We start from the raw sequence: 14,553 nt of genomic DNA on the forward strand, positions 1-14,553 counted from the left end.
CGACGCTGATGAAAGGGCCTTCCTCGATGGAAATAAACAAAGAATGCGCCCTGCCGATTCGGGAAGCAACAGAGAAAACTCTGGAGGGCGGCCTTAGAAAATTAAAGATGAACCGTTTCAGGGGCGTCTCCTGACGGATGAATTTAATCGCTGCCGCAGACCTGGAAGTTTGACAGCCGTCATTGATGTCAAGTGCGATGTGCTGAATTTTCTCACTGTATATTTTGCTGGGAGAAATACTGCAGCTGCTGCACTGGAGTGCATAACTGACCCATCCGTGTAAACACGTAAACAGTCCCTCTGAACCTCATGTATTAGCAATATAGCTGCCTACTTCAATGCACCTGACGCCATTTGTGCCTTCTTATTGATGCCTGGAATGGTAAGGAATATTCGTGGGGTGTACTGGGACCGCAGGGGCAATGAAGGCCATGCTGCTGGGCCGTAATTCGATGATAGTAGCGATGCTTCGTAAGTAGTCAGAAGACGGATAAACCTCGCATGTGGCCCAGTTGTTGGCAGGCAAGCAAGAACCCGGGCAATCTTTCGAAGTCGCATCGTGCGCACCTTTGCATTTGACCAATTTGGGTAACCGAGATCGTCGCCGTTCCCACGGTAGTAATTCCACAATGTTGGTGGTTGTGGTCGCTTCTAAGTGAGCTACTTGTCATCCCCTCTCAGCCGGTGTCGGGCCGCTTCGCCAGGTAGGTGGCCGCTGATGAAGGGGTGGCACCAGGCGAAGCACTTAAAGGATGCGCACTGCCGTATGAGGGAAGCCCGTCGGTGTCGGGCACTGTCACCGTCTGGGCGACGCTGATGAAAGGGTCTGCCTCGATAGAAATAACCAAAAAATGCGCCCTGCCGATTCGGGACGCAACAGAGAAAACTCTGGAGGGCGGCCTTACAGAATCGCAGAAGATGAACCATTTCTCGGGCGTCTCCTGACGGATGAATTTAATTGCTGCCGCGACAACTTATCCCTTTGGTTAAAAGATCACCGGCCTAAATGCTACCCCGAGTCCCAACAAACTGAATGGCCGCGGTGAGATGGACCCCGCAGCCAACGTCAGTCAGCGGCATCTGGTTCGCGAGCTATTGTTCCTAAGTGTTTGAAGCTCTCCGCCAGTCGAGGTAGCATTGAGAAGAATGATTTAGCCGCAAATCATTCAGACTGTGCGGTTGAGATGGACCATGTTTTTCCGAGTCACATATTTCTGACACTTGTCGCGCAACGGGCTTCGAGTGATCCAAATGCAAAAGTGCGCACGATGCGACTGCAAAAGTTTGACCGTTCCAGAAAAATGAACAGAAGATTTTGAGTCAGATGGTTAGAGACCATTCGACACATAAAGAAGCTGCAGCTAAAGTGATACGCCGACCTCCCGGCACCGCAAGTCAAGAAAGCACACTGATAGTTTAAAGGAAGTACACAATCCGGCGACGACTGGTCGTCAACCGCTGACGTCATGCATTACCAGCGCATATGAGACAGGGACGCCCGCCATCGCTGAATCAAGTGATGCATGGCCACCTCTATCGAAGCCACGCCAACTCGTCCAACCAGGTGACACGACTCGTCCACTGACTAAAAGTGAATCCAGCAGCTGGCCCTGCAGCAGTTCCGCACAGTAGGCGCAGGTGCTCGCCATGCTGAAGTCACACATGAACGTTGAGCGTACATTACTGACGAGCAAGCTTTAGCGCTGCGCTAGAACTCTCTGAACGGTGTTGTAACTATACGTGGGTGTGACATACTGCAGTGACACAGCCCGCCATAAAACATCAAATGGATAGAAGAAACATTGTCCTAGTAGCTACCAGGCGTCTCACAAGGCTTGCTTGATGAGCGCCGCCTGTGGAACTGCATGCGTCTCACGTCTGTGGTGCAAGAGGTGTGACAGACGGGAAACGGTCGGCATTAGACAGGACTCAGTTAAATATTAGGTAACTTTGGCTTGACATTTACTGCTTAGACCAAAGTATAGCAACAGCAGCGCAGCAGGAAGCTCAGTGTGCTCATAGTGCACCTTCACGCAACACTCATGTCAGCAGCGGCAGGCAGAATGCTTTCCTTTAAAGAGACAGACAACCGCTTAGAACATGAATTGAAATAACCCCGCAGATAGAAAGATCGTCTAACGTGTTGGCTAGAACGGGCCCTGTTTTTCTCATTAAACGTGGATTTATATTTTTAATTCTTCACTAAAAGTCGTGAAAAATGACTTTTGGCGCCCCATGCGGCCAAAACATCAACCTATTTAGGAGGTCTACCACGTTACCTTCAACCAGTGTGTGCTGTTTCTGGTCTTTTAGGGGCGAAGCTCCTTAGGGCTTGGGTCTGTCCTTCCTCCGATGTAGTATGTAGGCACCTGTAGTTTTATGAATTGTTCCCTAGATGGCGTAAGTGTCGATCTTTCTATATATAAGTGTATATAATGTCACTAGATGGCGCTAGTTTTTCGTATAGTTTATGAGACAACCTACAATGTAGTGCGACGGGTTACCGCTAGGATTGTTATAATAAAAGGTGCTCGCTCTTGGCGCGCTTTCTCTTTCGCTCGGAGTCGCCGGATGGAAGACAAGGCTGCGGAGCGGAGAGCGCGGAAGGCGGCGACGGCGCGCTACAATGCAGTGTGACGGGTTACCGCTAGGGGGTGTTATAATAAAAGGTGATCGCTCTTGGCGCGCTTTCTCTTTCGGTCGGAGTCGCCGGATGGAAGACAAGGCTGCGGAGCGGAGAGCACGGAAGGCGGCGGCGGCGCGCGCTCGCAGGCAGAATCCTACGGTGAGAGCCCGCGAGGCCGCGGCTTCACGACAGGCAGCGCGGCGGCGGCGCGAAGACCCCGTAGTGCGAGAACGAGAGGCAGAAGCGGCACGGCTGTGGCGCGAACACTCAGGCGTTCGCGAACGCGAAGCAGCGGCGTTATCCAACTGTTATTCCTTCATTTCACGGACCACAAAGCCGTGGTAATGAAGGGACTCCGCAAACCAAGCATCTAAGAAGAAGCGTGTAAGAAAATAAAACGTATTGTATATATACACACACTGTTTCTCACGTGTTTACTTGATCATATACTGGGCGAATTACTCGGAGTATTCACGTTTTACCGATGATCCGACCGGAGCTTCGCCCCATCATCATCATTCACCTCGTGGATATGCTCTGATTTTTTATTAATATTGAAATGCAGTAACATTCTTTCTATTATAAGTTTTTTCTAACTTACATTGTGCAGATAAGCCTTCTTTTGTAGTGAGTAGAAAAGTGGCGCTACCTTCGCCTTCGTTTTCGATGACTTGGCTTGGCTCGTCTATCGACTGAATAACGACGACGGGGGCCAGCCAGCCATGACGTAGGCGTGTACTTGGGAAAAAAACGCAGTGCAGCTATAAGAAAGGTCTGTACAGCAACGCAAACTTAATGTACCAGTCTATTTACCTTTAAAAGTGGCTCGAAATTGACAATATAGGTGGTTAACTACAGCTGCACTTCCTCCAGTGAAAGCCGGACGATGGGCGGCTTTCACAATTTGCGAGGCGGGCTATCGGCATCGCTATCACTTCTCAGCGTTGCTGGAGGAGGTACACTTATTTTTTTAGAGGCTGCTCAGATCGAAAAATCTGCTTACAAAATATCCACGCACTTTTGGAAGTAACCGCTGCAGATGTTAACACTACCGAGGATGAGCTTTTCGTTGCGCCAAAACACTGGGTCCATAAATATCGGTTATCAGTATCTTTAACCGCCATCGAGTCGATTAGGTGGAGCGTTTCAAGTGAGTGGGCTTTACTTCGTAGTTTTTTTCAGGCAAATGAGCTCCGCGTCTTCGGACTTTTAACTCTACGCGTGACGATCGCGCATGCGCCGTCAGCCCGAGACCACCACAACCGCAACGACAGCAGCACCGACACTTTGAATGCACCTCAAAGGTCTGTATAATTTATATGTCAATAAAACTGGGAGTGGATTAAAAGTGACTTCCTCTATAATTGACGTCTAAATAGAGGCGCCAGGATTGAAAGGAAGAAAGGTATTTACCAAAATTTTAACGCGATAGCGTTTAGGACCACGTGTCGCAGAAAATCCGACGTCGGCAACCGGCGTGTGATCGCGGGCGGCGGAGAAAGTAATCCAACCTCATCGACCGCGCAGGCCCTCCACGTGGTGAAAGGGTTTGGTGAACAAAAATTGAATTTCTCACAGTGAAATCTGTGAGAAAAATGGTAAAGCAAGGCTTTACCATTCGGCGTCGGATTCGCCGCCGGATTGTAATTTGAATGTACAAGAAAACCTAATTCTGCTACGAGCAAACTCAAGCACAAACCCCTTTTCAAACTTTTCTACCGTACCTGCGCGCGTCGGGGCAATATCAAACAAATAATAAAATAATAAAAAAAAGGTGCTAGGGCCTTCACATTTAATATAAGACCACTTATATTGCCCCTCAAAAACGACTTTCCAGCAATGCATTTAAGTGAAGCCGACTTTAACGGGATCGGTGTTAGCGTGGTCTTTGTAAGCTGGCTTTCCGACATTCAGTGTTGCAGCGAATGAAGCCTACTTGCCGTATGCGAACTATGCGATACGAACGGGTCCCGATAACGCTATCGCGTTCTACTCCTAAAGGCGAAGCTTAAGCGTCCTACAATTTTATCATTCTTCTTTTTAAGCTTATGTTCTCTACGGAAATTCCATAATCGCTTCGCCAAACAAGACCTCCGAAAGAACCGCATGTTCGCAATAGGCCGAAACCCTTGTTTACAAAAAATATGTGTAGTCTATAAAAATGCCCTGTATTCTGTATTATAAAACTCTTTCACTTGGTGGCCCGAAACTGCACAGTGGTCTGTGAGGGAAGCCGTAGTCGAGGGCTCTGCAATAATTTTGACCAGGTGGAGTTCTTTAACAAGCAGGCAAACCACGCTAAATGAGTATTTCCAAAATATTCCTCAGCCGGAATGCGGCGACCGTGGCCTGGGTGTTACCCGGCACTTCGTGCTTAGCCACGGTTCATCCTAACGATTGAGCCGGTGCTAAGGATGCGTTGCTTTTATGCTTTCGGACTAGGTCTTTATTTTGTAGCCTTACGTATAGCTGTGTCGACCGCGTTCCCACCTGTTCTGTTTTTCTGACACCGATCGCCTAACGGTTGAACCGCAGCGCACTTTGGAGGTGGACATTCACTTCAGTTATGTCCCGGGTCAACATACTCGCATTCGATTTGAACACGGCTGCCCAACTCAAAGCCAGCCAGGGCTAAAACTAGCTGCTGTCAGAGCCATACTGGCCGCAATTTAGGAGAAAAGTTGCAGATTTTCCTTGCGCCAAGTTTCTTAGTGCAGTATGCCCTCCGAACTGCCACTAATGTAACGATGGTACTTAAAGACTGAAGTAGGCTCTGAAACAGAGCCGTCAAGTAAAACATCTGCTCACAGTCTCCATAGCGAGGCGCCCGTATTACGGCTTTATTAGTAATGTGTTTTCATATTTCGCTCACAGGCAAGGATACATGCCGTGTGTGTGAAATCGGCGAGACTAAAAGTTGGAGGCCGTCGAGCTTGGAGACGGAAGCGAGCGCCAGATAAGTAGGGCGCCTGGAGGTGGATAAGACGAGCGCAAACCGAGGAAGCTATGGTGTAACGCGCGGCGGAGGGGGGAAGGAAGGAAGCGGTGCGTCGCGGAGGAGGTGTGTAGGTGGAGGAGCGCTGAGTTCCCACAATGTTCACTTTCTCTGGCAGTTGCTGCGGATTCTGCGTGCGCCATGAATGTACCAAGTTCGTCTGGCGATCGAGAGGCCGAGCGCCGAGCAAGAAAGACGAAGCAGCAACGCAAGCGGCGGCCAACAGAGCGCGAGTCTGGCGACGTCGAAGTCGACGGCAAGCGCCCGGCACGAGCTGAACAGACCGACACAAGGGGTGGGCTAGGCGTTCCTAGGAGACTCCCGAAGAACGTTGCAAGCAGCTTGCGGCAATGCGGGTTTGTCCGGCAAGACGGCATAGCTTAGAAACTCGGGAACAGCACGCATATACGTTTACGCGTAACCCGCGTTCAGGAAGTGAAACGTCATTTTTTGGCATGGTTCCTATGAAACAGATAAAGGGGCGGCTTCTTCTGCGCGGCTTTTATGTGGAGTGAAAACCGCAGGTCGATGCAGCTCCAGCTATACTCTGTAGGAGCACTCCTTTAGCGTCACCCAGAAAAGGTCACGGGACAAATGATAGCCCCACGTCTTCTTTTGGAATCATATAGAACCCTGATGATATTCTACGAAATATGTTCTGGACGTGCTATGAGGATACCTTTACGAGCATGAACGTTTATCATCGAATAGAAAACCATCTTTGCTATCGAATGAAAAAAAAAATACGCCATTTCATTTTTTGAGTATGATACCCACAGGAACGTTGAGATGTTCACCTTTAGAATAGACATGAATTGAGTGTATCTGTATCCTAATATTGACAAGAGTCGGTTTCACAGCAAGCCGAGAAATTCCCCTGCCAAGACTTTGTCTTATTTAACGAGCTACTAAATATGCGTCGGTGAAGAGAAGCATTTCATTTTTATCGGCTTGTAGCACAAAGCCTCAGATCACGTCGTTAGTACCAATATTACCAATACAAATAACTTGGACTGACACTTACTTCCTTTGGGCGGCACTGTGAGCAAATATTAACGCGATAGCGTTCAGGGCGCCGTGTCGCAAAAAATCCGGCGTCGGCAACCGGCGCGTGGTCGCGGGTGGCGGAGAAAATCATCCAACCACTTCGACCGTGCAGGCCCTCCACGTGGTGCAAGGTTTTGCTGAACAAAAATTGAATTTCTCACAGTAAAAGCCACCAGAAAATTGGTAAAGTACGACTTTACCATTCGGCGTTGGATTCGCCGTCGGATTGTTTACCAATCGGCATCGGATTGTAATTCGAATGTACGAGAAAACCTAATTCTGCTACGAAGAAACTCAAACATTTCTACCAGAACTGCGCGCGTCGGTGCAATAGCAAACGCTTAATAAAATAATAAAAGAAGGTGCCAGGGCCTTGACATTTTAATATAACACCACCTAATTGCCCGTGGAAAATCGTCTTTCTAGCAGTGCATTTTAGTTTAAAAGTGAAGCCGACTTTAACGGGATCGGTGTAATCTTGGTCTTTGTAAGCTGGCTTTCCCACGTTCAGTGTTGCAGTGAATGAAGTCTACTTGCCGTATGCGAACGATGCCATGCGAACTTGCCATGCGAGCCTTAAAGGCCCCTAAACTACCCAGATGTCGAAATTTAGTTGTGGTGTTGCAGTTCTGAACGAGTCTACAACAACCACGTAGCCGCGAGAATTTTTCGAAATGGTGCGGTTTGATGATCGAAAAACGGCCCTCGCACGTTTCGCTCTTTCCTTCGCTGCTCTCCTCGTCGGCTGGTCTCTCCTCCTCGCCGAGTGCTGTTTCAAATGTTACGTGACATATGTCATAGCCAACGCGCTTCTCAAAACATCTCCCACTTCCGGTTAACGCACGTCCACGCTAGCGGCAAATATACCGACGGCAAACCGGCCTCCCGTGCCCTGGAACGTCTGTCACGCGAGAGGTGTCCAAAGTATACACGGTAGTTCGGCCGGCGCACCGCCAGTAGCACAAAATAATTTTCTGTAGATAAAGGAATGCATAAATTGTACATTTTATGAAGAACGATATCCACTGCCAAACGTTAAACATGAACTCGAGAGCTGCGATACTTGTCGAGCGCAGCTGCAGCCATGCACGCCTACCGACGGGAGAAGACCGGCTCGGCTGTGCTCGCATCGCAGCCGACGGCGCGGCTAATATAAGCGTGTTTTCTTCTTCGTGTACAATTATTCCGAAGAGCGATTACAACGGTAAGAAAATATTGCGGCTTGTCAGCGACGGTAATTCATTACGAAGCGCCGTCCGTTTTAGCTTTGAAGTGAGCCGGAAATGGCCTAGCGACGATATCGGCACCGGTGGCGGTGAGGCTACCGCACAAATGGGTCCCGGTCTCATCCTCTCTATGGCAAATAAATCTCGCCATTCGCGAGGAAAACTGCCGTTCAACAGCGGTCCACGAATGGCAAACGGCATGTGGCGAGTTACCGTGCCGGTAACGGGGACGTGGACTCCGCGCTTCTCGGCTACCCGCTGTTGCTGCGGTGCCCGCCCGTGTTCATTCGAAGCGCACCGCTATACACCCTGTGTTGCGCGCTCGTCTAGAAAGGCCAACACTGTCGCACTCTGTTCGCGCAGCTAATCAGACCGCTAAGCACGACTGTGTTGGAACACGAGCGATTTGGCACTTGCGTTGCGGGCTGTAATTACCGAATCGCAAGGGCGCACAAGCGAGCAACACGACAAGGAAGAGCAGAGAGCGCGCGTACCTGCTAGCAGACTATTGCTAGCAGTTTTTGCTAGCAAAAAGAAGAGGCATAAAAATAGGTAAAGCCAACTCGGTCACAAAACGAACGAATAGGAGTCTTGCCACTCTTCGCGCATGACAACTCATATAGTACATAACAGTAGCTCGGTTGAGGTGGAAGGCGCCGTCAAAAAACATACTTCGTTTGGGATTTCTTCAAAAAAGCAAAGGTTACTTATACACATGGTAACAGTTGCGTGTACTTCGGAGAAATGTATATTGGAGGTGATATTTTTGCGATATTTTTCAAAAATAAACACCTTGCAAACGTGCTTGCACGGTCAACTGACGCAATGCATTCCGACGCAAAGTCGCAACGAAGCACCGCAATGTCAAGACAACATTACGTCAAGCGGCTGTCCTGCAAATCAATTCTTCAGCCACGATGCGATCCTGCGCCGTGCGTGGCGAACAAAGTGCTAATCTTCACGTAGGCTACGCGCAATGGCGCACAAAACCTCGAGGAAATATGTTTTACTGTGTGTTCTGTGTAGTACGTACGTGCACATGCACAGGTGATGCACGCAAGGACATCACTCGCATCATCAGCCTATATTTATGTCTACCGCAGGACAAAGGCCTCTCCATGCGATCTCCAATTACCTCTGTCTTGCGCTAGCTCATTCCAACTTGCAACCCTCACCTCGCGCCTCTGTTATGTCGTCAGCATCACTGCCAATTATCTGTATTAAACGAAAACAGCACATCAAGCTTCGTTTTCATGGATTCTCCCTGTGCGTGTGGTGTGTATGACCTTATTCTGCGTTTTCCCTCCTGTTTTTAAGGCTCACACATTTTCGTGAATAGTAGACACCATTTCCTTGCTCTTCTCCGGACTCCTACGAGTTGTGTCTTTTGTGTAATAGTTATGGTGATTGTTTTGAGGTTGACTTTCCAGTGGTAGCTTGCTCGGAGTAGGATTGTCTGCCACATAAATGAGGTATTGGTAATGAGGACGCTAACCTGACTGTGAAATTCTTTAGGGTAGAAATAGCAAAATGCTTCACTAGGGAGCTTCTGTTCCACAGAGGAAATGTCTAATGAGGCTCAATTTTCCTTCCGAATTTGCCTTAACTTAAATATGCTTCACCTCACAGGCAATTAGCAGCATTCCTTTTCTGCGCCATTTTCTGCGAGATTCTAGACACATGAAGCCTGAAAATCCTGTATCACATAGAATTCCAGCGATAGAAAGTGAATACGGAAACCGAATGTTGCATTCTACTCCGCCTCGTACATGTTCTATTAGCCCGTAAATAAGTATACGCCCGTATACTTATTAGCCCGTATAAGTATACATTGAGTATTTAGAAATGGCAAAATCACCTGTGGGTCTCGGAAGCGCGTTGCTTTCAAATGTGTATCTGTTACCTGAAAAAACAGAAAATCAGGTGTCCTTGACATACTCCAACATGTTAATATAGTTGCGAAACATGCCGGTCACTGATAACATATAAATAAAACGTTCCGAGATCCATACGAATCCCTTGTTCACAAGGAGAAGTTGGCTACGCCACAGGTTATTCAGTAGTCTGTAGTGCGCGACGCAGGCTTCCAACCTCCACGTGAGGGATGGTGCCAGATAATCTGTTTAACTTGTTACTTCAGGTTTATGCGATCGTGTTACTCGTTGTTTGATGAACATACACTGGCCGCTTGGTCATCTAATTTATTTATTTTATTTATTTACAGGGTTTCTGATGGCCTTAGAATAAAGCCGTAAGCAGGAGTGGGCAGTGAGACAATTTCTCTCTGGTTGAAGAAAATTCATTATAGCACACTGTAACGTTATACAAAAGTGTTGAACAACAAAAAACACTGTGAACACACAATTGGGAACATACTTAGAGAATACAAATAAATTACACAATTACACAATTACACAATTTCGATAGCCACCAGCAGCTTCTGCGAACGCGCATAAAAAGTTCACTCGCGCAATGTGAGACTTCGAGGCACCAGTCATCTTCCTTACACGCCTGGTGGAATTCATCACGCCGGATGTCGTCCGCGAAATACATCAAAATCATTTTTTTTTTCGAAAATACACATTGGAAATAGACGCTATAGAGAAAGCTTGTTTAAACGGCTAAGCCCTAGCAACAGCGATGAGGTAGTAGTTTCAAGATATCGCCATTTCGTCAGTAACAAAGGAACGTAAAAGCATATCATAAAGGATAACAAAAAGCTGAATATTTTCCGAAATATTCTAGTTATTACACAACAGTGAACACAATATGTCGGTAAAGCAAACAATGTTGACGAATCTATCAGTAAAATACAAACGAATGCTGAAGAAAACGATAAGAAAGGATTTGTTTTCAAGATAGTGTCATTACACAATAGTGCATATACACAAACAATACAAGTAATGTAAACGAGGTTATTAAATAACATTTCGATTATAATAAGAATACTAGTACTTGAAACACAGAAAAATATGTTGTCAGAAGAAGTGTGCATCCACAAAGTGTTGTCTTAGTTGGCTTAAAATGTAATGATGAATGTCGGTATACTTATTTAATATAGTCTGACTGTAAACCACAGGATGCAGCGAAGAAAGGCAAAGTAGGACGCATCACAAGACTGAAATGTGACTCTCTTGCTAGAAGAAAAATGTGTGAAGCCCACACTACCGAACACCGAAGTCGGCAACATGTCTTACTACATGCCAATCGCTCCGAAAAAAAAGCTATAAATCTGCATCAATGATTGTAAGCATCCAATCACTATAAGCATCCAGACAGCATAATGGGACGCGTGCTGGTAAAGGCGAAAATCTCTTTGCTTAAAAAAGACATTGAGGCACTGTCGGAATAGAGATGTGAACCCGAGTGTCCGGCTCTCAGCAAATACTCGCGGCTGACAAAGAAAAAGTGGTCCATTCCTGACGCAAAAACAAGACCACTGAGCCTACCAGCAAAGGGATCGTCACAGTTATCCTCAACCACCCTTCACAGCATTCTATATTGCAATCAGTACTTAGGGAGAGCATGAAATGTGCCAGTATTGACAAAAAAACCGACTAAGAGGTTCAAACAGGCGTGAAAAAGCGGCTAAAAGCACATTCCTTTGACATCCTGGTGCCAAAAAGAGCCGGTATTACCTGCGGCGGTGTAAAAAATATTTCAGCTTCGTGCATGTATCGGTAGTCAAAAATCAACCAGAAAAAGACTCTTGTAAAGTCCCAAGTGGACTTCACCAGGTCGACGCTGCATCGCTACGCAAGGTACCTTCATGTCATATTTTCTCCTCACACAGGCAAAGCGCAGACACATAAGGAACACAAGTGATATCATAAATAAGGTGACTGGCATCACCATTGATGAAAATGAAGTACTACCCGCCGCGGTGGCTCAGTCAGCTAAGGCGTTGCGCTGCTGATCACGTGATCGCGGGATCGAATACGGGCTGCAGCGGCCGCATTTCGATGGAGGCGAAATGCAAGAACGCCCGTGTTCTTGCGTTGTAGTACACGTTAAAGAACCCCAGGTGGTCAAAATTAATCTGAAGCCCCCTACTTCAGTGTACCTCATAATCATAACTGGTTTTGGGACGTAAAACCCCAGAAAGAAGAGAATGAAGTACTTTTTTTGTTTCGACGTACGCTTCTTTTTCACAGTGTTTTGGTCGATCTACCCTTTAAAACTTCTATACCCGTGCTTGAAAGCTGCGGCAATGAACTCCGCGAATTTTGAACGCCTTTTTTCATGTCAAACACGTAGTTATCTACAATGGCGTATTTCACGGGCAATTTTCCGGTACAGAAATTCGAGCATTAATTTCAGTCACGGCTCTTTGTAATAAAATTTGGTACACTGTATCAGGGACGCAACCGCAGTGGGGTACGTGAAACGTCTTGTGCATTTACAAAAATGTACAACAAAATGGCCGTAACAAAGTAGGCAAGCGGCATTACTGACGCAATAAAAGAACTATGCAGATCTAATGCACATGTTGGAAGCTATCGGAGGTGATGGTTTATTAAAGCGTATAAATAACTGATTTACGACTAAGGGCGATGCGCACAATCTTGTATACTTTCATCATATGCAACAAAGAATCGCGCACACCCCCATGAACTTGCTGAATGGGTAAATCGAAGTAAGGTAAATCAAAGTATTCGTCAAATATAATTACCCGTTCGAGAAACAGGTCCGTGTACTTAAAAAATATCTGTAAGGTGACATTATATTTCAAATTTTATGTACAAATCGTAGGTGGTTGAACAGATTGGTGTGCTTATCAAATCGGTGCGCTTTAGCGATGCCTGTGAGCAAAGTATACGTTGAGATTTGATGTAGGAAATTATTCAGGAATGAATATAATTAGCATCTGCGAACTTTGTCAGCACGCTAAGCTTGTATAAGCAATTTCGCTAGTAGTTTTCTAAAAAAAAATGTCGCAGTTTCGCCCGAAAGGCGAAGCATTGATTGCGATCGCAAATTAGTAGAGTTCGGAGTAGGGATAGTAGTTTTATCGGCTGCATAAACTTGGACACATTGGCTTACTAACTGAATTAACAACCCTGGTGTCAGCGCGCACAAGCAAACATGAATAGATCACACTGAATGACCGCAGCCAACGACTGTCAAAACGCTGGCAGCAAGTGCAGGTTCGCGGGGTCTATCGCTTCAACGGAAACTGAGCGGCGAATGCACAGCGCATATACAAAGGTCAGAGCCGTGTGGAGATAAGAGACGGTGCGGACGACAGGCATCCCCGGGCAAAGCGCAAAGGTGAAGTTGTTGGCAGAGGAGAAGCTGTCCCCCCCCCCCATTACTCCCCCCTCTTCCCGCTTTGTTGCTTTCGCGTGGGAGATTGAGTGGCAAAATACGCCTTTGGTGCCGGAGCACAGCGCCGCCCCGCCTCCCTCCCTCCCTCCGTCCCTCCCATAACCCCACGGTCTTTCGCGCGACGGTCACATTTGCTTTCCGCCGAGCGTTCGCTCTCCGGGATGGCGAGCGGGGGGGGGGGGGGGTTCAGCCCTCCGTGATAGCGCGCGTCCCCCGCGCGCTTTTGCTCGCGCATACGGCGCGCGCCGACGATTTTATCGCCCTTTACCTCACGGCGACAGCGACGCCGACGGCAGAAATCCAGTAGAAGTGTCCATGTAATTCCTATCGCCATAATAATTATATCCGCAAATATATCCGTCGTGATAGCGAGCGACCTAACCGGAGGCCACGGACAAGACGGAAGTTTGCCGCCAACGCAGTAGGCGCCACTGCTATTGTGGAAAAGTTAGCGCAACCGGTTAGCGCATTGTAGATCGACGCACGATCTGATTACTATGTTCAAAAGTCACGTGGCCAGAAACGTTAATGACGTTTCGTCATTACACCACGAAATGCAAGCTTGAGCTTGGCAACGGTAATTATGGTGCTATGCTTCCATTATCGCGACCAGCCGGTAGAAGGCTCATTGCGACATAAAAGGGTGCCGTGCGCGAGCTACGAAACTGCCAATAGTTTGCTCGAATCAAAATATAGAGCCTTCAAGTGGACATATTGTAACGCACAGAAGCGTAGGTGTACAGAGGGGTCCACTGTTAAAGGGAACACCGGAGCGCGTGGCGTCTGCTCTGCGCCACCGCCGGCCGGCGGCTGCAACGAGTTTCGCGCAGGCGCCGTGAGCGTAGTGGGCGGTGCTCTTTCGTCGTCTGCTACCATCTGGTGCCGCGCTTCGGATCGTCGCGGAAAAGCAGCTCGTGTGGTTCGTACTTGAAAGCAGCCACTTTCCTTCCAGCTGGAAGGAAAGTCACGGGATTGATCTATAATCAAACAAATGTCACCCTGCACACCAGTAGCAATGACGCTGCTGTCTTTTGTTCGCCTTCTTGATACATACATAAAGCACTGCCCGCTTCAGAAAAGGTTAAGTGTGCACTTCGTTCGCCACTAATCCACGATGGCTCGAGTGCCATACGATGAAAGGCAGCGTATAGTTGAACTGTGGCAAGGGAAGTACAGACAACGCGCTATTGCAAAACTAACGCAGAGGCCGCGCAATACAGTTAATAGAATAGACAGTCGTCAGCGTGTGGGGCTGCATGACAAAGGATGGCCTCGGGCCTCTCGTCAGCTTAGAAGGAAAATTCACGGCCGACAAATACTGCGATGTCATC

The 14,553-nt window shown here is 47.7% G+C and overlaps 1 protein-coding gene across 5 annotated transcripts in view; it reads right to left on the bottom strand.

Moving 5' to 3' along the window:
• Positions 1–14,553, bottom strand: part of LOC119452590 (uncharacterized) — a 124,976-nt gene that overhangs the window by 5,551 nt on the left and 104,872 nt on the right. For 4 of the 5 annotated variants that reach the window (XM_049668489.1, XM_049668490.1, XM_049668485.1 and 1 more), the window contains one exon: positions 9,753–9,797. The exons of the other annotated variant lie outside the window; for it this stretch is intronic. In XM_049668489.1, the coding sequence (XP_049524446.1) occupies positions 9,753–9,797 (45 nt within the window). The remainder of the gene's footprint in view (positions 1–9,752; positions 9,798–14,553) is intronic. 5 annotated transcript variants of the gene reach the window in all.

Source organism: Dermacentor silvarum, chromosome 5, assembly GCF_013339745.2.
Source record: "Dermacentor silvarum isolate Dsil-2018 chromosome 5, BIME_Dsil_1.4, whole genome shotgun sequence".
NCBI classification, from domain to species: domain Eukaryota; kingdom Metazoa; phylum Arthropoda; class Arachnida; order Ixodida; family Ixodidae; genus Dermacentor; species Dermacentor silvarum.